Here is a 23854-nt window from a genome sequence, read left to right as displayed (position 1 = left end):
TACAAGCACATTGTCTTCTCCCGTGGGAAAACGAGGCCCACCTTATTCATAATATATACCGCACACACCCAAGAGTCACACACACACACACACACACACATCACCCCCCAAGAATCTCGCCCACACCCCCTCCCCTTCCGCAGCCCTCTAAGACCTCTCTACTCACAGTTTAAAAAAATGATGTCATCTGATGTGTCAAGTCATCAATCATATTTTGACAGTTAGTTTCTGACGATTATTTTTAATGATTAAATTTATATGACGTCATCACATTTTGTCACTTAGTTACTCTAAATTTCTCTGATACAGATAGTGGTGTACTCACTCATCCCTATTGTCCAGCATACTTGTATATCCAAATTAAAAGTTACGAAGTGAGTAATAGGAATATCCACTTCATGTTTTTTTTGTCTTCCTGTTAATTTACACACAGACACATTATAAAGGTGTTTTTGTGATGTTCGGAGTGTCCCTGAATACACGTCACGTTTTTGTAATGAGAATGAGGAAGTGTCGTTCCCAGGATGAACGGACTAGAGACGTGTGATTTGGAGATACATGCAGTATATGGTGTTGGAATTGTCCTGCTGTTGCTGTGTTCAGGTTAGAATGAAGTTATAAAACAGCGTCCCTGTTGTTCTGTCTGCAGTCATAACAGAGGCATGCTTGCTCTGGTGCACATTTGTTACACTAAAAAAATGTAACATAAATAAATCAGTGACCACTCTTAACGTGTTATTTTTGACAGCCCTAGTGATAAATGGAACCATGAATTCTGCTGTCTACTTAAAAAGGCGCTTAATGCTCGAAAATCCTCCGATGTGGCTGAATTACAACAATTCTGCAAAGATGTGTGGGCCAATATTCCTCCACAGCGCTGTAAGAGATTAATTGCAAGTTATCGCAAACGCTTGGTTGCGGTTGTTGTTGCTAAGGTGGCCCAACCAGTTATTAGGTTTAGGGGACAATCAGTTTTTCACACAGGGCCATGTAGATTTGGATTTTTTTCTCCTTTATTAATGAAACGTTTTATTTAAAAACTGCATTTTGTGTTCAGTTGTGTTGTCATTGACTAATTTAAATTTGTTTGATGATCTGAAACATTTAAATGTGACCAACATGCAAAAAATAAGAAATCAGGAAGGGGGCAAATCACTTTTTCACACCACTGTATTGTATTTAGAAAGATAACACCATCAGAGAGATACTAAATTAACTGAATACTGTATGTTTGTTGTATGATTCCCAGATGTCGGTTCAGGATCAGCTGTTCTGTATGCAGCCCACCCTCAAACAGAGCCTCCTGGAGCGCGTGGGCGTTTTTGAAAAAGACGTTGGCACTTTTATAGATGACTACGATATGGTAAGATTTGCATCTATCCATCACCGTGCACCTTTTTGAAATCAACCTACATATTCCTGTGCTACAGGAAGGCCCTATGGCTGAAGGAATAGAACCCAAAGAGGCCAGCCGTAGGCTCCAGAACTTCCAGGTACAGATATTCCTACAGGGTTCCTATGCAAGTATGGAAAAGTATTAAATTTATAATTTGTAAAAGAGAAACTCAAGTATGGAAAAATATTCATGTTTCCAAGACTGTTAGTACTGTTCTGTTTTCTAAAGATCAAATTTTGAAAAACTTAAAAAAAAAAAAAAAAAGAAATGGATGGATGGATGGGTTAGAGTAGTAGTAGTAGTAGTAATTGTAGTGTGTAGTAGTAGCAGTAGTAGCAGTAGTAGTAGAAGAAGACTAGAGTAGTGTGTGAGAGCACACAGTAGGTGACGCATCCCAGAAAACATTTGGGAAGATTGATTGGTTGATGGCGAGTCCTCACCTGTTATCCTCCTCCAACCATTTGAATGAGCTACAATACCTGGCTATAATCTACTGGAAATTATATGCTGACATAATGTCGTACATATTCTGAATAATGAAAACAAACAATTCATTCCACCATTTATTTACATGATGCTAGGGCTGCAACTAAGACTTATTTTCTTAGTTGATTAATCCGATGCTTGTTTCAATGAATCGAGTAAACGGTTATGCCCTAGAAAAGGGGTGTCCAAACCTTTTCCACAGAGACCCACTGAAAAATCAAAGGATGCGTGACCCACTTACATTTTCTAAACTAACCCATGTAGATATGGAAATAATTTTTTTTAGATTTAAAGTAAAAAATCATACTACCAAAACATGCATGTTAGGTTAATTGGAGACTCTAAATTGTCCATAGGTATGAATGTGAGTGTGAATGGTTGTTTGTCTATATGTGCCCTGCGATTGGCTGGCGACCAGTCCAGGGTGTACCCCGCCTGTCGCCCGAAGTCAGCTGGGATAGGCTCCAGCATACCCCTGCGACCCTAATGAGGATAAGCAGCATACAAAATGATTGGATGGATGGATGGATGGAAAGCATACTATAGTATGAACTTTTTCTCTTTGCTCATTTTAGCTGTTTTATTTTTGCAAATATTTCAACTTCTTCTCATACCCTTTTTCTTGTAATATTATGTCTTTATTTTCATAATAATTTGTGTGTCATAATATTTTGACTTTAAAAAAATACATATTTTTAGTCTTTGATATTTCAACTTTAGGCAGCTGTTTTCTTTTTTTTTTTTTTAACTCTTTAACACTACACATAACTGCCTGGTGGGTTGAGCATGTTAGAGGAAGTGACAGTTATAGCTCAGCAACGTAGTGGTCTTATTATTGAGATGGAAATGTTGAAAAGGTTTTTTTTTTATTATATTTTGTGTTAACATTTTTGGGTGTCTGTGACAAATTAATTGGATTTACATTTTTTTCTTATGGGAAATACTGATTATGTTTTTGTATGTTTCGGTTTTTGTCAGACTTTTTGGAACGGATTAATTACGAAAACCGAGGTTCCACTGTATTAAATAAATGATGTTGATGAAAAAAAAATTTGGATTTGCATTAAAGAACACATCTTTATTACATTATAATAATTGTTGGGCATTCCCTTTATTTATTTATTTTTTTAAAAGATTATTTTCTTTATTTGTGCTGCATGTTCCCCTTGCAGGCCAGGTTTGCTGAGCTGTGGAGAAATTTCACCATCTACAATTCCGGCGAGCAGCTCCTGGGCCTGCCTGTCTCAAACTATGACTGTCTTCACAATAAAAAGTACACAGGCAGCCTCACACTTTTGCAAGTACCTTCAAATAAGCAGGATCGTGGTAACACTTCCCTGTGCATCCCGCTGCTACTAGGAAAGAGTTAGATCTGTTACAGAAGCTCTACGGCCTGTATGACACCGTGATGAGCACCATCACCGGCCACTCCAAGCTCTTGTGGACGGAAGTGGATATTGAGAAGATCAATAATGAACTTATGGACTTTCAGAACAGGTTGGCGTTGTATTTCTTGTTATTTTTTTATGTGTAGTATAGAGTACTAGAAATATTTCTAGCCTGGCTTAATGGTGGATTCCTCATCAACTTCTGTCATCCGTTACGTTGCCATGGTTACACAGAATGTTACCAAATATAAATAGGGCTCTTCCCCACATCAACACCATTCCGGTGATATAACGTGTTGGGAGTTCTTCACACAGTGTGGGTTCCTAATCATGTGGCCCTTTTTCTTTGTTCGTCAATTAAATTTCCAACCAAATAAGGGCTGTTCTCCACATTGAGACCTATCTGGTGATATAACATGTGTTGGGGGGTTCCCAATCAAGTGGCCCTGTGATATAACATATAGGGGTTTATCCCACATTTGTTGCCTCAGAATAATGTAAAAAAATAAAAAGTATGAGGAATAATCGGATGGGCTGTGCTTTGCTGGCAGGCCGATAATGAAGACACCGAGATGCAAATGTTACAGTGTTCTATTCTCCTGAAATATAATTTTTGGTCACTTCTTGCTAGGCAGAATTTGTAGGGCACCATTATTTTCCATAAAATATATATAAAAAAGGCATATGTGAGTTAGGTTCAGTATGATGCATCACTATGATGTTTCTTTGGCAACACGGGGTGTAGCGCTCCACTGCCCCACACAGCACAGAAAGGACAGGAAGAGTCGGCGACACGAATGAAATTACTACAAAGCCCAGTTTGTTGTTGTAAATTGATGGCCCTGTGAGCCTTAACAGGATATGTGTTAAAAAATGGAAAATGGAACAGAAGTACATATGCTCAATCTAAGATGGCCACAATAGTTATGTCTAATTCCAGGTGCCGACGCTTGCCGAAGGGCCTCAAGGAATGGCAAGCCTTCCTGGACTTGAAAAAAACCATTGACGACTTTAACGAGCTGTGCCCCCTGCTCGAGATGATGACAAACAAGTCCATGATTAGGAGACACTGGGATCAGATCTCCAACCTGACCGGGCACAAATTTGAGGTGGAGTCCAGCACCTGCACGCTGAGCAACATCATAGAGGCGCCTCTGTTGAAGCACAAGGATGACATTGAGGTTTGTTTCTGCGCCACGGCCATGGCTCTGTAGCGTTGGCCTTCTCGAGTTCGGCTCCTCTGTGCTTTTTTCAGGACATCTGTATATCGGCGGTGAAAGAGAGGGATATCGAAGCCAAGTTGACAGGAGTGAAGACTGTGTGGTTTGACCAAAACCTGTCCCTGATGGACTTCAAGGACAGGGGAGAGCTCATGCTGCGAGGCGGAGATACAACAGAGATCCTGACTACTCTGGAGGACAGTCTGATGGTGCTAGGATCGCTGCTCAGCAACAGGTAGACCAGTCATGACAAAGTTGCTTGTTCTTTGGTGAAGCTTTATTTTATAATGTGTAGTGTTAGGACCGGCCCTTTTACAGGGTGAAAGTCCCCCCAGATTATTTTATTTTAACAGCTGTGAAATGAGTCTAGGGGTCTCAAGGACAGTTTGCAATTGAATTTAAACACGTGTAGATACAAGCACTTGCCATGCTAGCGCTGGAGAGAGCGATGAGCAGCCAATGAAGGTTTAGCAAAGTCAAATCATTCTCCGACAAGGAATTATTTTCCGCTTTCTTTTATGATTTCTGTCAGAGACGTGGGACAATAGGTATAAACTTACCTTTTGTAGGTTTTGGATATTAATTTAAAATGGCTCCAGTCAGGCTCAGGTTGGACAGCTAATCGCTCCTCAGGCAGAAATTTAAAAAATGGCATATCTAGAAACTGTGTGTGTGCGTGTGTGTGTGTGTTTGCAGATACAAACAACAGGGTGCATCTTTTCCAAGTGAAAGGTCTTCTGAATGTGTTATGTCTCTGGTAGATAAGCATGTTGCCGTACTTGGTCTAAAACAGAGTGGAAAATATTCCATTCCTAACGAAGCCTTTTTTTTTTAACAACACGATGGTTTTAACGTTATAGATACTGCACCTACTACAAAGCCGAAATCCAGGACTGGGTCTCCAAGCTGTCCACATCAACAGACGTCATTGAGCAGTGGGTCATTGTGCAAAACCTGTGGATTTACTTGGAGGCCGTGTTCGTGGGTGGCGACATCGCCAAAGACCTGCCTCAGGTGAAGTTTAGCTCCTCGCTTTCATTTGGTAAAAAATGGTCATAATCAATAACCACATCATATTCCCAATAAAGGAAGCGGAGCGTTTCCAGCAAATCGACTCAACATGGATCGAAATCATGCAGCGAGCCCGGAATGTTCCCAATGTGGTGGAGTGCTGTGTCGGGGATCCGATGTTGGGAGAAGTGTTGCCAGATCTTCAGAAACAACTGGATTTCTGTCAAAAGTCTCTCACAGGGTACACACTTGCCTGCAAACACAGATATGTGTACAAAAACTAAATGTATGATTACAGTCCACTTGCATTGGAGTTATAAATGTGGTAGCAGATTGTGCTATGTTAAAAAAAAGAAGAAGTTTCCTCTGTGTGGCTGTTTGTAATGAGTATTATTGCCACCTACGGGATTGGAGTCGAACTGCAACTCACTGCTCATCCATGTTTTGTTTTTTTTAACAGCTACCTCGAAAAAAAACGTCTCCTGTTCCCACGATTCTTTTTTGTGTCCGATCCCGCCCTTTTGGAAATCCTCGGACAAGCCAGCGATTCACACACTATTCAGGTGAGCACATTCATTTGCTATAAAACTATATTTTTATCTCCCCAAAATGCCTTTTAAATGTATGATAATTCATTATAGCTTTGACAGGGAAACCCATATGTGCCATGGATCATTACATCTCACACAATCACAAAATGCATTTCACTTAATTGAAAACATTATGTTGTGTATGTGCTTGAATTTTTAAACAGGGATTGTAGATTGGGAAGGGGCTGATCCAATCCAGTATTGGGTTCCGATACCAGCATAGCTCACATATCGGAAATTGCAGATGCCACCTGTGACGATTTCTGATCCATGAGCCACGTCTGTGCTTTAATGTTGTCAGCATAGCTAGAAGAATATCAGCAAACATAGCCAAAAGATTCTTATCAATTGTAGCTGTTTCCACACATGCACTGCAGCCACACAAAACATCACAAACCCTGCACACGAGTCACTGCAATGTCATACCTGTCTGTAGAGAGGAGTTTCATACTAACTCATATCAAATCAACAATAATGATAATGTAGTGACCCGGGGGTTACAGTATGTACAATGTTAAGAGCTGTGTGTTGTCTGATTGTCTGTGAAGCCGTGACAACGTCAGGCTGAGCGCTTGTGTGTGTGTGGCACTGCACGTGTGGAGACAGCTATATTTGCTGATAGTTTTTTGACTTGGTTGCATATTAAAGCAAACAGAGCTCTGATTTTGGAATTGTATTGGTATTGGTAGAAAAAATGTGAAATCAGTGCATCCCTAGTTGTAAAACACAATTTTCATTCTTTTTTTTTTGTTGCCCTCAGTCTCATCTTCTGGGAGTGTTTGATAATGTGAATGAAGCTGAGTTTGACCTGAAAGAGTACGACAGCATTCTGGCCGTTATTTCCCAAGAGGGAGAGAAACTGCCGGTACGTCATGGTGTTGATAACAACTGGCAGACAAGGGAACTCTTTATCCGAAGTCATGATGTGTGATTTTCAAGATAAGGTTATTCATGTGAGGACATAAAATTTGGCATAGGACACTGAGCTATGTGTGTGTGTGCGCTTCTAGCTGGACAAGCCGGTCATGGCTCAGGGTCCAGTGGAGCTTTGGCTGGGAAAGCTGTTGTTGGAGCAGCAGTCTTCTCTCCATACTGTCATTAAAGCTGCTGATGATGTGATCAACGATGAGGAGTTTGAGCTTATACCCTTTCTTGACAAGTTCCAAGCACAGGTTTTTCAGTACTTTGCCTTGTATTGACAATCAATGGAAATGGACCTAATGTTGTGGCCATGTAGCGTATGTATTTACCTTTTCTTAATATGTCCCCCCTTACTTTCTGTCTTAGGTGGGCCTCCTGGGTATTCAAATGCTCTGGACAAGGGATTCAGAAGAGGCCCTGGAGAATGCAGAATTTAGCAAGGAGGTCATGCTGTTCACCAAGAAGAAGATGCTGAATCTCCTGCGAACTCTCATCAAGCAAACTACTTACGACTTGACCAAGTTCGACAGGGTCAAGTACGAGACCCTCGTCACCATCCACGTGCACCAGAGCGACATCTTTGAAGACCTAGTAGGGCTTGTTCCACCAGCTTTCACCATTACACAGGCTTTTTAAAAACACATAGACACTGGTGTTGTGCTGTCCTCCTCAGGTGGCAAAGTCGGTCAAATCCACCAGTGACTTTGAGTGGCTGAAGCAGAGCAGGTTTTATTACAACGACAGCATAGACAAGATCATCGTGTCCATCACCAATGTTGACTTTGTTTACCAGAACGAGTTCCTGGGCTGTACCGACCGCTTGGTCATCACCCCGTTGACTGACAGGCAAGACATTCACTAACAGGAGTTTAATTTATTTATTTATTTATTTAATTTATTAACTTAATAATTTGGAGTGCATGAGAAAGCGGAAATATAGCTCTCGTTGACCACATTGTTATTTATGTGCAAGTATGTTGCACAACACAACAGCAAAAGAACCAATATTTTAGTAGCAGTAAGGAGCAAACTGTTCAGTCGGCATTAATAGCTTTGATGTGTTGACATTTCAAAGCGAGGGACATAAAGCAACTGGATTCTGACCACTTATGATACTTCAAACGCAGATACTGCCATCTAATTAAAAAGTTAATTAAAAAGCTACATAGTGCAGGCTTTACATATATTAAATTAAGTATAATTGTGGTATATGTACAGGTGCTACATTACACTGTCCCAGGCCCTGGGCATGAGCATGGGAGGAGCTCCTGCCGGGCCAGCCGGCACCGGTAAGACCGAAACCACAAAAGACATGGGTCGCTGCCTGGGGAAGTATGTGGTGGTCTTCAACTGCTCTGACCAAATGGACTTCAGAGGGCTTGGCAGGATTTACAAAGGTGTTTAAGTGTTGTGTTGATTTTTGTGGCACATCATTGTATCGTGGGCTAATTTAGTTTTTGTTACTTCAGGTCTTGCGCAGTCAGGCTCATGGGGCTGCTTCGACGAATTCAACAGGATCGACCTACCAGTGTTGTCTGTGGCCGCTCAGCAAATTTACATCGTCCTGACAGCTCGCAAGACGCACAAACCCACTTTTATCTTCACGGACGGGGACGTTGTGGACTTGAACCCAGAGTTTGGCCTTTTCATCACCATGGTAAGACATTCAGAATAAATAAATATAATTAAACATGTCAAGGCCTGGTGGAGAGTGTCAAATGTTATTTCCTTGCTTAGAACCCTGGTTATGCCGGTCGTCAGGAACTTCCTGAGAACTTAAAAGTGCAGTTCAGGACGGTGTCCATGATGGTACCAGACAGACAGGTAAGAGACCAAAGTTGTATTATTTATAAATTCAAGTAGCTTCCCATTTGCTCTGTTTGCTATTGTAACCTCTTTCTCATGCTGTCTATGTCAGATTATCATGAGGGTGAAATTGGCCAGTTGTGGTTTCAACGAGAATGTCCTCTTGGCCCAGAAGTTCTACGTGCTTTATAAACTGTGCGAAGAGCAGCTCACTAAACAGGTTTGGTGAAGTTATATTAGCTGGCGTTTACTCGGGATGTCCGATAAATGAGAACGGTTCATATCGTTTTTTCTCCCGATGATTATATCGACACACAAGTGGTGACATGCTCCACGCAACAATAAGCTTGCTAGCTCAGTATGTGCACAGCCTGGAATTAATTCCAAGTTTGGCCTTTGTATTGTAAATATGCAATGTGCAATGAAAGTGCTGGTCTGCCAGCATTATTTTAGTATTTTAGTATTATTTTGTTGAGACAAAATGTTTACAATAAATACGTCACTTTTCTATAACTTAGACTGAATATTGTAGTATTTGTCTTATTCTGCACAAACAGTGTGTATTTGTTAGCTCACATGGCAAAGAATGGGCATGTAGCGCAACAGAACAAATGAACCAGCAACAAACAATACGCACAAGTCAACTTAAATAGAAGCACTGATTGATGAGGCACAGGTGCACCTGTGCAGTGAGAGCAAAGCTGCTGCCCATGTTACTAAAACAGAAAGTGGAAAACCAAAATAAGAGCACAAAACAGGAAACTATGTATAAACTAAGTAAAAACCAAATTAAAGTCCAACCTCTCATGTGGGACATGACACTTAACTGACTATGTTTCTACCTGCTGTTTTTCAGGTGCACTATGACTTTGGCCTGAGGAACATCCTGTCCGTGTTGAGGACACTAGGGGCCAGCAAGAGAGCGAGACCCGATGATTCAGAGTCTAGCACTGTCATGAGAGTGCTACGTGACATGAATCTGTCCAAGCTGGTATGACATAAGTTCAAGGTGATATTTTTTATTTGTAGACTCTAAATGTGAATGCTGTTCCAGGTGGATGAGGACGAGCCTCTCTTCCTCAGTCTCATCAACGACTTGTTTCCTGGCATCAAGCTGGATAACAGCACCTACAACGAACTGCAAGCTGCCGTAAAGAATCAAGTAGAGCTCGCTGCTTTGGTGAACCACCCCAACTGGAACTTAAAACTAGTTCAGGTATCACAAAACCTGCTAATGCACAGTTGATTTATTTGATTTTGACTCGTGCCGTCTCCAGCTCTATGAGGCTTCCCTGGTGCGCCACGGCCTCATGACGCTGGGGCCCAGCGGGGCCGGCAAGACCGCCGTCATCAACATCCTCATGCGAGCACTGACCGAGTGCGGAACGCCGCACAGGGAGATGCGCATGAACCCCAAGGCCATTACTGCACCACAGATGTTTGGCCGCCTGGACGCGGCCACCAATGACTGGACGGACGGCATCTTTTCCACCTTGTGGAGGAGGACGCTCAAAGCCAAGAAAGGTGGCGTGCTTATCTCGTTATTACACCATGCTGTAGAACTGCACATTTCCTGACTTGGTGGATTATTTGGACTCTTTCAATTTATTTATTTCAATTAATTTATTTTATAGGGCCGTACAGTGGCCTAGTGATTAGCATGTTGGCCACACAGTCAGGAGATATTCATGATATTTCTACAGTATTATCATGAAGAACTGTTAGAAGAAGTGACTGCATAAATGATATGGTCCTACGTTGCGCAGGAGTGTGGATTATTTCAAGTACACTAGATCCCCAACTTACGAACACAATTGGTTGCAGACGACCGTTCTTAAGTTGAATTCGGAGAAAAGGTAATATTACCAATGATATAGGTACTACATGTACGTGTATACATATAAAGTATATGTGTATGTATGTAAATATGAGTTTGGATGCAGTAGTAATATTAAACAAGGATAATTAATGAAAAAACAATAATAAATACTGATGGAGCGACTATACAAGGCAAAATAAAATAAAATATAGACCAGTCGGCTTGTGTTCGTATCTGCGAATGTTCGCAAGTTGGATGTTCGTAAGTTGGGGAACCAGTGTATTTCGATTGTGCAAAGTGGCAGTTGATAATATTGGTAATGATATGCTCCTCCGTTGCGCACATGCATGTGCTTGCGCTTGAGCAATCGTAACGTGGACTTTGGTATTTTTTTAGTCTAATTATTTGTACTATGCAAGGTGGCGGTTATGATTAACTGGCAAGAGCATCATTGCCATCATAACTGTAGAACATGCCTATGTTGTATGCCTGCTCATGAACAAGCATACCACACCAGAGTATGGATCAGAACATTCACACTCATATTCATGCTGTTCGGTGCAGTATAAAGTGTAGAAAACCCAAATAGTTTCTAACTTATGGACGTGTGATGGCTCATTGTGACCGTTGTCTTCAGGGGAGATCATATGGATTGTGCTGGATGGCCCTGTGGACGCCATCTGGATCGAGAACCTCAACTCCGTGCTGGATGACAACAAGACCCTCACGCTGGCCAACGGCGACCGTATCACAATGTCGCCAGCATGCAAGCTGGTGTTTGAGGTGCACAACATCGAGAATGCCTCCCCAGCCACCGTGTCCCGTGTCGGTATGGTCTTCATGAGCTCTTCGGCTCTTAGCTGGGCACCCATACTTAAGGTAATGCTATCCAGCAGAGACCAGATGCTTCTTTCATGGCGGAGTTGAATGTGACACTTTTTTTGAAGGGTTGGACGAACAAGCGTAACGCTGACGAAGCAGAGAGCATCATTGCTCTGTATGACAGGATATTTTGGGACGCTTATTCATTCATGAGGCTGAACCTTAAGCCCAAGATGGCCTTTCTGGAGTGCAACTACATCATGCAGGTAGGAAGCATTCACAGAAACACAAACAACTCTAAATATATAAAAAATTACCTGTTTCTGATCTGTTACATTCCTCAGTCTGTCAATCTGCTGGAGGGTCTCATCCCAACCAAACAGATGGGCGGACTTGTGGGCGAGAAACACCTGGAGCGCCTTTTTGTCTTCTGCCTCATGTGGAGTCTGGGCGCTCTTTTGGAGTTGGACGACCGTGACCAACTAGAGACTTGTTTCCGAGAACATGCGAGCAAAATCGACTTGCCTCACACCCAGCAGGGAGAGACCATATTTGAGTACATGGTGGATGCAAATGGTAGGCACACTTCCTCTTAAGTTAGTTCACTTATGGACCTGTTAACATGGACTTGTTATTCTAGGTCAGTGGTGTCACTGGAACAACTATGTAGGGCAATATGAATATCCGACAGACCACGTGCCTGACTACTCCTCCATCCTTGTGCCCAACGTGGATAACACGAGGACCGCTTTCTTGCTGGAAACCATCGCCAAGCAACACAAGGTGACATGCTTTGTTTAAAACAGCATCTTTAAAACATACAATTACTTATTGTCAATACTCCCATAGGCTGTCTTGCTGATTGGTGAGCAAGGGACAGCTAAGACGGTGATGATTAAAAGCCACGCCAAGAAATTTGACCCTGAGACAGACCTGTTCAAGTCTCTGAACTTCTCATCCGCCACCGAGCCCATCATGTTTCAGGTAGAAGAGGCTCTCTATAAACAAGCTGTAAAACAGCCACAATACTTCCAGAATGTTACTGCTTGAGTTGCGACTAGAACCAGGAAATATGACCATATTAGTCCAGTGCTTAGATCTCTGCGCTCGCTTCGTGTCGCTCAAAGAATAGACTTTAAAACAGCTCTGCTTGTGTAAGTCTTTTCATGGTCTTGCGCCAAAGTACATCTCTGACATGGTAGAGCCACATGAACCATTTCGGGCTCTCAGAAGCTCTGGGAATGATGTCCTGCAGGTGCCCGGGGTGAGGACTAAAACATAGTGAGGCTGCGTTTCAGTTTTATGCTGACAAAATCTGGGAACAGTCCTCCAGCAGATGTGCAACAGTCCTCAACTTGGGCAATGTTCAAATCCAGGCTGAAAATGCTTCCTTTCAACTGTGCATTTGGCAACTGAAAGTAGTTTCTTCACTCTTTACGTTACCTTGCTTAGAAGCACAAATCACTGGTCACAACACTTATTGTGCTGTTAATAGTATGAGGATGTGCAGTGCAAACGACCACCACATGTTAAATGAATATATATGTGAGAGTGAATTATTGTTGGTTGAAGGGTAGAACTGTTTGATACATCAATTCAAAATGCTTTGTCATTGCAGCGCACGGTGGAGAGCTACATTGAGAAGAGGATCGGCAGCACTTATGGACCGCCAGGGGGTCGCAGGATGTCAATCTTTGTGGATGACATCAATATGCCTCTTGTCAATGAATGGGGAGATCAGGTGTGCGTGCGTGCGTGCCTGCATGTGTGTGTGTGTGTGTGTGTGTGTGTGTGTGTGTAAGCTCAAAATTATTAATAAGATGCCAAAATTTTGACCAAAAGAATTTATATATTCCTCTATATACACTGTTCAAAAAAATTAGAGGAACACTTCGAAAACACATCAGATCTAAACTTGGGGGAAAATGATCTTGAATCCCTGGGAGGAGATCCCCCAGGACACCATCCGTAGTCTCATTAGGGGCATGCCCCGACGTTGTCAGGCATGCGTACAAGCACGTGGGGGCCACACAAACTACTGAGAATCATTTTGAGTTGCTACAATGACATTTTGACCAAATGGACCAGTCTGCTGCATCATTTTTTTACTTTCATTTTTGGGGTGTCTTTGATTTCCCCCCTCTATAGGGTGATCATTTTCATTTCTATCAAATTATGTGGTATCATTTTGTTACTAATACATCACCCAATTATTGTCAGGAAAGATATTCAAGATAATTTCTCCCCCAGTTTACATCTGATGTGTTTTCAAAGTGTTCCTCAAATTTTTTTTTAGCAGTATATATGTACTGTATGTTAGGGTTGTCCGATAATATCGGCCCGCCAACATTGCATAAAAATGTGATATCGGTGTCTGTTTTTTCCCCGATAATGACAACCGACATTAAAACGCTGTATAGATAGACATTTTAATGTTGACATGGCCAGGATGGCACCACAGTTTGTTTGAAGAAGGTACCAAAGGCAATGGGTAGACAGGAAATCACACCGATGCCGCACGTTGCTCTCTTGTAAAAATGTGCTTGAATAAGCAAACAGCTACTCTCGCGCAAAAAACGCAAAAGACGTATAAATACTGTACGTCTTCGGGATCGGGCATTCGGGTTTATGAAAACGTATAAATACGTCTTTGGTATCGAATGAGTTAAGAGCCATGAGTTGACAGCTCAGGCTTTTAGCTCGTTGACTCGCAGTGCTCAACTCACCTCTAGTGGGGCTCACTGGACCTGGGTGTGTGGGTGACCACATACGTTACATTTGAATTTCTAGACACTGAACTTCCTGTCAAAATGTCAAAAATAATGAAAATAGATTCCAACACATCTTTTGCCCGCGGTTTGTATCATTAGGATCTTAACAGTACATGATGGATGTTTTACAGATTACCAACGAGATCGTCCGCCAAATGATGGAAATGGGTGGCATGTACAATTTGGACAAGCCCGGCGACTTCATTACGATTGTGGATGTGCAAATGTTGGCCGCCATGATCCACCCCGGCGGCGGACGAAACGACATCCCGCAGAGGCTCAAGAGACAGTTCACTGTCTTCAACTGCACGTTGCCTTCAAACACTTCCATCGACAAGATCTTCGGTAGCCATCATTAAAAAAAAAACATATTTCAAAATCTTTGAAATTGTCATGTTTGTTTTTAACGCTCCCTCCTGCAGGTGTCATTGGCTGTGGCTATTTCGATGAGTGCAGGAAGTTCAAGCCACAAATAACGGACATGGTGAAGAAGCTTGTGTCCGCTGGGAGGATCGTATGGCAGTGGACCAAGGTAAGCAGTCTATTTGCCATAGATCTAGGATTGGTTCATGCATGCCAACATGATGTATGCAACAGACAAAGATGCTGCCTACACCCTCCAAGTTCCACTACATCTTCAACTTGCGAGACTTGTCCAGGATCTGGCAGGGAATGCTGAAGGTGGAGGCGGAGCAGTGCAACGACTTTAAGACCCTCATGGCCCTTTTCAAGAGTGAATGCACACGGGTCATTGCTGACCGGTACGCACTGCAGAGAGCATAAGACACAACAGTAGAGATGCTCCATATTGGCTTTCTTATTAATATCCAATATTGCGTAGCTCTTTATTACCAATCCTGATATCAACATATGCAGATACAGATATTGGTAGCTCTCGTGTTATGAATGAACACATTATGCTTCTTTTACGGTGATGCCACTGGATGCATTTCACAAACACTTTGTGGAAAATAAGACAAATACTGCAATATGCAATGTAAGTTGTAGAAAAAGTGCCATTTTTTTGTCAAAATGTTTGTCTTTTTTGTCATTTTGTCTCAACAAAATAGTCATGAAAAATCATGAACAATTAAAATAACATGATCTCCTACTATCAACAAGTAAGACAAATTAGTTGTCAGGCTCAGGGAGCCGTGTTACTTAGATCCCGAAATGCAGACACAGGAATTAGTCCAAAAGTTAAAAATATATTTAATGAACAACAGAGGAGGCAAAAAACAGGAACTCAGGGTGACGGTGCAAAAAACTAAGGAGGGTACCGTGGGCAGAAAGCAAGGACAGCTGTGAACAAAAGAGTGCTGGAGCTACCACTTGAGCTGGGCGGAGGTCTGGTGCAGCAGGAGGACTGAGCTGGTTGGAGTGGCGAGAAGAACTCCAACAGGAGAATACAGGTAAGCCGGAGAAGTGCACATGGTCTGGAAGCATCAACATGGAGAATAATCCAGCACTGGCTGGCTGCAGGTGAGGAGACTAAAAAGGTAGCTGATTGAACACAGCTGCAGGGATCCGGTAGCTCCGCCCAGCTCAGGAGGTGTCACAGTCTGAGCAAGTAAACAGAGGAAAAGTCAGCAATAACATACAACATAATGGAAAACAGCACAAAACTAAAACAGGCGACAAGTGTCACCGTAGCGCGTGACATTAGTCTTACTAAATTCACAAATAAGAATCCAATGAAATAATGCTGTCACGATACCATTTGGAAACTAATGCAGTCAGTGAAATGATAAACTGGGTTAATTCAGCACGTCACGCATGAGCGCATAATATAGATAACAGATTAGGAGCATCAAAGGAATAACATCACATAACCAGCTGTTTCATTGCAAATTGCATATTTACAATGCAAAGGCCAAATTTCTGTATATCCACTATCGCCAAAAAAAAAATTACAATATGAACAGATATCTCATCTTTCTGCCAATATCGGCATCATTACACAAGAGTGTGATTGTCTTTTAGGTTCATTTGCGCTGAGGATAAAGAGTGGTTTGAGAACGCTGTAAGTCGTGTGGTCAAAGAGCATGTTGACCCCAGCCTGGTCTCAGGGCTTCATAATGATCCATACTTCGTCGACTTCCTGAGAGAGGCCCCCGAGCCAACAGGCGAGGAAGATGAAAACGCCTCCTTCGACGCCCCCAAAATTTATGAGCTGGTATTGCTTGCTGTTCCGTGATGCATTCTGTGAGAGGTTGTCACTGTTGACTAACTTGAGGAATCTGTCCCCCAGGTGCCGTCTTTTAACTTCCTGGAGGAGAAGCTGAGGTTCTATCAGACCAAGCACAATGACGAAGTGAGGGGTGCACAGATGGACTTGGTGTTCTTCACAGACGCCATGACTCACTTGGTCAAGGTACAGCCACCACTTGTAATGACACTCACAGGAAATCCTTGCTTCTCGACTGTTGATCCTTTCTCTTTAGATCTCACGCGTCATTCGCACAGACACTGGCAACGCCCTGCTGGTGGGCGTGGGAGGATCGGGAAAGCAGAGTTTGACTCGTCTGGCCTCGTACATAGCAGGATACCAAGTCAACCAGATTACACTGACCAAGTAAGCAGTGGCACGACTGACACCCCTCTGCTTAACAAATTACAAAATAAATACAGAAAAATCTGACATACAATTTTTATACCACAAAATATAAGTCCTGTAAATAAGTGATTCATAATAATAACAATAGTAATAAATGATAAATACAAGAATCAACATAAAAAATGTAAATAACCACCTAGTTTGCATAACTCTATATAAGCTATATTTACACTATGCAATAACTATATACAAAAACTAAATAAAATAGCTATATACAAAAGCTATATAAGATAACTAAATACAACTGTATGCAAAACTATGCACAAATGATGATTATTTGTTATAATTGAATAATATATTGTACATTGCATATATTGTGAGTTCGCTATTTTAAGACTATATATACAATAGTTTTAATATAATTATAGTAAAGATGAATTTCTTTCAGATTTTTTTGGGCCCACCCCATCCCCGGAGCCATGACATCCTAAGCATTTGCCTATATTGCCTTATTTCGTGTAGTGTTAGCATCTGCTTGGTCAAATTCATTTGTGTATTTATTTATTCATTGATATTTATTGTGCTCATGTTGTACAGAGTAGCCAGATTTTGTATTGCGCACTAAGTTCAGTTTGGTGTTCTATGGTTATCATCACGATTGGCTGGCGACAAGTCCAGGGTACACCAGGGTATACCCCGCCTCTCGCCCAAAGTCGGCTGGGATAGGCTCCAGCATACCCCCGCAACCCAACTGAGGACAAGCGGCACAGAAAATGGATGGCTGGATGGTTATCATCACACTTCTCCTCTTTGCCATCAAACATAAACAGCTTGGAAAGAAGCCCTACCTGTAGGGAGAAGAGTAGAGAATCACGACCCATCAAAAATGTCTCCAGTGTGATCTTTGCATGAAGTAGTTATGATAAAACTGCTCCTTTGGGCAACAACCAAGCTTTTAATAGATTAAATTCATCCTCCTCCTCAGGTCTTACAACATATCAAACTTCATGGAAGATCTGAAAAAGTTGTACAAATCAACCGGGGCTGATGGCCGTGGCAACACCTTTCTTTTCACCGACAACGAAATCAAACAGGAAGCCTTCTTGGAGTACCTCAACAATGTTCTCTCTTCTGGAGAGGTGAGAACCTCACTTTTAACTCTTATCAAGAAACAAGTGAGAGAAATTATATATTTTTCTCAAGGTGGATACTCATAAACTAGAACATAATTAAAAAGTCACTTTTGCATAACAGGGGATCTTTATTAAATGCTCTCATTTGTGGTGCAGGTGTCTAACCTCTTTGCAAAAGATGAGATCCAAGAGATTACCCAAAACCTTATCCCTGTGATGAAAAAGGAATTTCCTCGCATTCCACCAACATTTGACAACCTCTACGACTACTTCATATCCCGCGCCCGCAAGAATCTGCACGTCGTCCTCTGTTTCTCGCCGGTAAGTCACGGTAAATGTGCATATATGGATGAAAAGCTGAAAAAGCAACTATTTGTCTGCTGTCTGCTCATGTTGTCAGGTGGGACCAAAGTTCCGTTCCAGGTCCTTGAAGTTCCCAGGGTTGATATCCGGCTGCACCATGGACTGGTTCGCCCCTTGGCCAGAGGAGGCTCTCGTGGCCGTGGCTCATCACTTCCTGTCAGAGTTCCCTATTGTTTGCTCAAAAGAGGTGAAAGCTTCCATGGTGACCACTATGGGCGTGTACCACCGCAAAGTGTCCGAAACATGTGAGAGCTACTTCGAAAGGTATGATATACTGTAAAAACAGCATTTTGACAAAGTTTACAGTTTTATCGTCTAAAACTGTGCTGTTCTTGTTTTTCAGATTCAGGAGGAGAACTCATGTCACCCCCAAGTCTTATCTCTCATTCATAAATGGCTATAAAACGCTCTACCATCAAAATCACGAGCACATTAACACACTAGCGGAACGCATGAATGTCGGTAAGGATGACAGATTGGAAGTGTTTGTTTAGACAGTTCAAAAGTGCTTCTAGTAAGTCCTATTGGGAACATGCCGATTTGTGTGTCTGTAGCTTTAATGCTGATGGGCTGTGTGTCCACTCCCACTATTGCATACTCTATCCACTTTTGACACACACACTGTAAGTCTTGTCGAACGTAATAGACACCATATATCACATACAACAACGTAACATTAAGGAGGACACAAATGTTAGCAACACTTTGGCCTAACAAATTGATAAAAAATACAGCTCTCACGTCTGTAAATGACTGACAGATAGTTGGCACAGCTCTAGGCTGCATTTTAAGATTTTTTTTTTGTAAAGTGAAGTTGTGGGCATATATACAGAGTGGGCTCATGTCACCAGGGGCTGGTCAGAGGGGCTATAATGATAAAACCCACATGGAGAACATGCAAACTCCACACAGAGATGCCCAAGCGGATATTCGAACACAGATATTCCCGATCTCCTGAATTTGTGGCCAACATCCTAACCACTAACCACATAAAAACTGTATTTTGTGTTCAGTTGTGTTGTCATTGACTAATTATTTCAATTTGTTTGGTGATCTGAAACATTTAAGTGTGACAAAAATGCAAAAAATAATAAGAAATCAGGGGGAGGCCAACACTTTTTCACACTACTGTATCTCTCCCATTTAGTGTACATAAACATGCTGTAGGGACACACATTACTGTTAGAACATCATTAAAAAGATAATTTTGCATAATGTAATGTAATTCTGTATTGCAGGGTTGAACAAACTGATGGAAGCTAGCGTGTCAGTGGCTAAACTCTCCAAAGAGCTAGAAGTCAGCGAGAAAGAGTTGGTGGTGGCCTCCGCCAAAGCTGACAAGGTTAGATGTGCATTAACATAGCACACACATGATAGGGGCAATGCAGTACGTATGATACATTAAATACACTGTTCCTCCACGATGATATGAATATGTTTGATGTGTGTTTCACTCTCATATTTTAGGTGTTAGCCGAGGTAATGATCAGAAATGAGGCTGCCACTAAGATAAAGAACGAAGTCCAAATTGTGAGCGACAAAGCCCAGAAGATCGTGGAGGAGATCACGCAAGAGAAGGCCATCGCTGAGGAAAAACTTGAGGCAGCCAAGCCGGCATTGTTGGAGGCCGAGGCTGCTCTGAATGTGAGATCTGTCATTTCAACACATCATTTGTAGCGCATCCCTGCTGACGCCGTTTCCAAAAAACTGCAGACCATCAAGCCTGCTGACATTGCCACTGTGAGAAAACTGGCCAAGCCTCCACACTTGATCATGAGGATCATGGACTGCTGCCTGCTGCTCTTCCAAAGGAAGCTAGAAACCGTCACCATGGATCCAAATCTGCCCTGTATCAAGCCCTCATGGGGGGACGCTCTCAGGGTATGTGTCGGAACCCTGATTTGTCCTCACGTCCGTCGTGCACGGCTCACATTCTTCCACCTTCATCTCTTCTCCAGCTGATGGGCAGTACAGGCTTTTTGGCTAACCTCCAGCAATTTGTCAAGGACAAGATCAACGAGGAGACGGTGGAGCTTTTGCAGCCCTACTTTGACATGGAGGACTACACAATGGAGAACGCCAAGAAAGTATGTGGCAGCGTTGCCGGCTTGCTCGCCTGGACCAAGGCCATGGCCACCTTCTATGACATCAACAAGGAAGTGCTGCCACTCAAGGTGAGTTTGGAGCAACGGTCAAGTCTCAGCAGCCTTTGTGTTGTTCTTGAAGCAACAGTGTGGTGTCATCACAGCATACAAATGAATGGGGAGCCTCAATTGCAATGTTAAGCATACCTTGCAACAAGTACATTAACAGGAGTCCCACGCAATCCTGGAAAACTTGGAAAATGATTGACCGATTTTCCAGTCATGGAAAAAATATGGAAAATGAGAAAAAAGGCCAAATGTCTTGGAAACGGTGAAATTATCCGGGAAAATGATTTACCCTCTCCCTGCATTGTGAATGTGAGTTAAAAGTTAAGCGTACGCATGACATTTGTCACCTTACCCGAGCAACATTAAAGGAAAACTGCACTTTTTTTGGAATTTTGCCCATCATCCACAATCCTTATGTGAGGCATGAACATGTATGTCTTTCTTTTTTCTGTGCGTTCTAAAGATATAAAAACAGCTAAAAAGACGCAGCTAAGAATGCACGCAAGAAGTGAGAAACACTTATTCCGCCTATAAAGCCTAATTAAAAAAAAAAACAAAAGCGCCAACAAGACTTTATTTACATATAATGTGATGTGCATATTAACCAACCCAAAGTGACATTATTATTATTACGTCGTCGATCGAATTACGTGAGTGCTGTATTAACACTTTGCCACACCACAACGCCTAGCGACTAGCTTCACCACTCAATCGCCTGCAGCGCATCATTGCCGCACTCACAGTGCCTCAGGCCGCTACCAAAAGGTAAGACTACATATTGGAGCTGCCACTACTGCTGAAAGGAAGTTCCGGAAATGCTTAAAAGTATCAAAATACGACTAAATACTGTAAGTATTAGATGTTGTCACGAATGTACTTGTTACTACATGGTGACAGCATGTATATAAAACCATAAAACCTGGTTGGAGGTTTTTGGAGGTATTTTAATACAAGTCTTTATAGGCGGCATAGGTGTGTCCCATTACATGCAGTAATGACTTGTCTCTTTTTATCTGTTTTTATATCTTTAGAAGGAACAGAAAAGAGAAAAACTGTGTTCATGTCTCACATAAGGATGATGGGCAAAATTCCAAAAAAAGTGCAGTTTTCCTTTAAGGCACAGCGCTTCTCAACTTCGAGTTGGCACAGCACCCTACGTGATGCAACCAGCCAATCAAATTTGCATTTCCGCTTATGAGCAGTTCCGCAACCCGATACTTCTAAATGGCTTTGTTCCTAGCTTTAGCCACTTTTCAGACCTTAAAGTAGAGTGACAAAGCGTCCTCTTTTCACAGGACATGTCTTTTTTTTTTACATCTTGCCCTGTCCATCCTGTTTTTTTACTGAAAAGTCCTGCTTGTCCTTGTTTTTTTATTTGGTCATTAAATTTACTGGCAATAGGGCTGGTATATATGATGGAATATATATCATGGTATGTCTATAATATATAATGGTATATACTGTATAATGGGCTGGTAATACAGTATATATATTATTTTATTTAATTACTGAGATTTTGAAATTATTTTTGCACCATTTCAACTTATTAAAGAGATATTATTTTAGGCAGAATAAAACAGGTTGAGTAACCTCTAATCTAAATTATAAAATAACATAAAATAAACGTAATTTGATTCATTAGCGTGTACATTAGTGCTAATGGAGGAGTTTTGCGCTACACACATAATAGTGGTAGCTTCAGCCCTTAATATGAATAACAACTAGATGATGCAATGTCAGTAGACATTGTGTGTGAATGCTGAAAAGCTGAAGCAAAACTGAAATGCTTTGATAAGGTATGAAAATGTAAATATAGAATGAATATAGGAGCTGTTTGAAAGCTGAAGATGGACTGAAATACTGGAAATATGCTTAAACATGAAAGTAAGAGTAGTTTGGAAACTGAGCTTAACACTGGAACTGAAACAGTGACCTGTGGGCTAGAAATCAAGTACTCGACCAGCTGAGGCATGCAACTTCTGTAATTTCAGCAGACTGGGGGTAGTAGTAGTGTGTGCCAAATAATAATGTCAGAATACAGTCAAACCTGTTTTAGCGGCCACCTTTATAGAACAGCCACCTGCCTATAGCAGCCACTGAAAAATCCCCCGCAGCAAATTTACATGTTATAGACCCTGTGTATAGCAGTCACCTGTCCAACGCGGCCAGCGGCCACCCATTTTGTCTCCCTTGGTCAATATCTGACCGCATATAGCGGCCAAATTACCAACTCAAGTAGAAGCTTTATGCACGAAAAAGATTCGTTTTTCAATCAATGAAGCCGTCGTGTGTAGACTTTAATTACTGAGTCCTAGCTCAGTCACAATCATTCACAAGATCCACACAAACTGTCAGTTGTTCCACATAAAAAAGCCGTCTTCTTTTGAGCTTGCTATTTCCTGGTCAAACATGTAACTTTAAGAGCATTTGCACCAAAACATTACCGCAAAGTCAGCTGGGAACAGGACGTGCTCCCAGCGACGCTACAATAAAAAAAAAAAACATACGCTAGCATGCATGCGGCAGCGGGAGCAAAACTGAGTTCGGTTGTACTTAATTGAAGTATTTTAGAATGTACTCACGTTATTTTTCATCAATCCTCATCCACAAATCCATCAAAGTCCTCATCTTCTGTATTCGACACAAACAAAGCCGTCTTCTTTTCCGTTCGCTACTAGTCTGTTAACTTGTCAGTGTTATTCAGCTCCGAAGCAAAGAAAGAAACTTCTCCTGTTGCTTCTGCCAACTTTATTTATTGAACGCGGCCACCAAACAGCAGCTCAGAACAAACACACATCTCTCAGCATCGTCTCTCCTTCCTGCTTGCCCACAAGGCAAAGGTTAAAGAAGCCCCACTACATAGCTGTCCAGGCAATGCCTGTAAGAAATGACACCGTTTATTTCCTGGTGTGAGACAATGTGCACAATGTGTGTCAATACTGTAATGCCGCTTGTTGTGGGGAAGGAGAGACTCGTGTCACCGATGCACTTTAATCGCTTTATTAACAGCGGAGAACACTGCAGGACTTTACATCCACGCCAACATAAACACACTTCCCAACTCTCTCGAAACTCACAGCTAGCACTGAGCCTAGCTCTCCTGCTTGGGACACCCACCGTCACTTCCCGTCACTGATGAACTAAAGCTGTAATGACACTCTGCCGTATAAAAAGTAAAATATTAAAAACAAGCGTAAGACATTACTAGCACAGCTTTGTTCTGTGGGTCGTGGATATATTCTATCAGTTATTATTAAGCCTCTAGCTTCCTTTTAGTAAGTAAAAACCTTGGCTATGATTGCACTACATTGTCATGTAGACCTACAAAGTACACTTGAAAGAACAAGAGGTGAATAAATGTATTTCAACTGATGTGAAACTGATGAGGGGGTAGGATTAAATAAGCTTAGCTTCTTCC

General features: G+C 41.9%; 1 protein-coding gene across 1 annotated transcript in view; it reads left to right on the top strand.

Annotated features, from left to right (window-relative positions):
* Window positions 1-23854, top strand: part of LOC129174357 (dynein axonemal heavy chain 8-like) — an 84007-nt gene that overhangs the window by 36559 nt on the left and 23594 nt on the right. Inside the window, exons 31-70 of the mRNA XM_054766306.1 lie at window positions 1250-1363; window positions 1431-1493; window positions 3055-3155; window positions 3242-3379; window positions 4211-4451; window positions 4526-4725; window positions 5351-5504; window positions 5579-5742; window positions 5962-6064; window positions 6852-6956; window positions 7102-7263; window positions 7379-7603; window positions 7686-7858; window positions 8231-8409; window positions 8482-8669; window positions 8750-8836; window positions 8931-9038; window positions 9675-9809; window positions 9873-10034; window positions 10096-10342; window positions 11275-11516; window positions 11585-11725; window positions 11804-12035; window positions 12100-12242; window positions 12309-12443; window positions 13078-13200; window positions 14362-14575; window positions 14653-14762; window positions 14828-14991; window positions 16214-16406; window positions 16482-16604; window positions 16675-16805; window positions 17773-17926; window positions 18077-18241; window positions 18321-18547; window positions 18627-18745; window positions 19522-19625; window positions 19751-19927; window positions 19997-20164; window positions 20242-20457. Of these exons, the coding sequence (XP_054622281.1) occupies window positions 1250-1363; window positions 1431-1493; window positions 3055-3155; window positions 3242-3379; window positions 4211-4451; window positions 4526-4725; window positions 5351-5504; window positions 5579-5742; window positions 5962-6064; window positions 6852-6956; window positions 7102-7263; window positions 7379-7603; window positions 7686-7858; window positions 8231-8409; window positions 8482-8669; window positions 8750-8836; window positions 8931-9038; window positions 9675-9809; window positions 9873-10034; window positions 10096-10342; window positions 11275-11516; window positions 11585-11725; window positions 11804-12035; window positions 12100-12242; window positions 12309-12443; window positions 13078-13200; window positions 14362-14575; window positions 14653-14762; window positions 14828-14991; window positions 16214-16406; window positions 16482-16604; window positions 16675-16805; window positions 17773-17926; window positions 18077-18241; window positions 18321-18547; window positions 18627-18745; window positions 19522-19625; window positions 19751-19927; window positions 19997-20164; window positions 20242-20457 (6330 nt within the window). The remainder of the gene's footprint in view (window positions 1-1249; window positions 1364-1430; window positions 1494-3054; window positions 3156-3241; window positions 3380-4210; window positions 4452-4525; window positions 4726-5350; window positions 5505-5578; window positions 5743-5961; window positions 6065-6851; window positions 6957-7101; window positions 7264-7378; window positions 7604-7685; window positions 7859-8230; window positions 8410-8481; window positions 8670-8749; window positions 8837-8930; window positions 9039-9674; window positions 9810-9872; window positions 10035-10095; window positions 10343-11274; window positions 11517-11584; window positions 11726-11803; window positions 12036-12099; window positions 12243-12308; window positions 12444-13077; window positions 13201-14361; window positions 14576-14652; window positions 14763-14827; window positions 14992-16213; window positions 16407-16481; window positions 16605-16674; window positions 16806-17772; window positions 17927-18076; window positions 18242-18320; window positions 18548-18626; window positions 18746-19521; window positions 19626-19750; window positions 19928-19996; window positions 20165-20241; window positions 20458-23854) is intronic.

The sequence above is a fragment of the Dunckerocampus dactyliophorus genome, chromosome 2 (genome assembly GCF_027744805.1).
Source record: "Dunckerocampus dactyliophorus isolate RoL2022-P2 chromosome 2, RoL_Ddac_1.1, whole genome shotgun sequence".
Taxonomy (NCBI): domain Eukaryota; kingdom Metazoa; phylum Chordata; class Actinopteri; order Syngnathiformes; family Syngnathidae; genus Dunckerocampus; species Dunckerocampus dactyliophorus.
The sequence above is the reverse complement of the archived record's forward strand: the minus strand, read 5'-3'. Positions and strand labels throughout refer to the sequence as shown.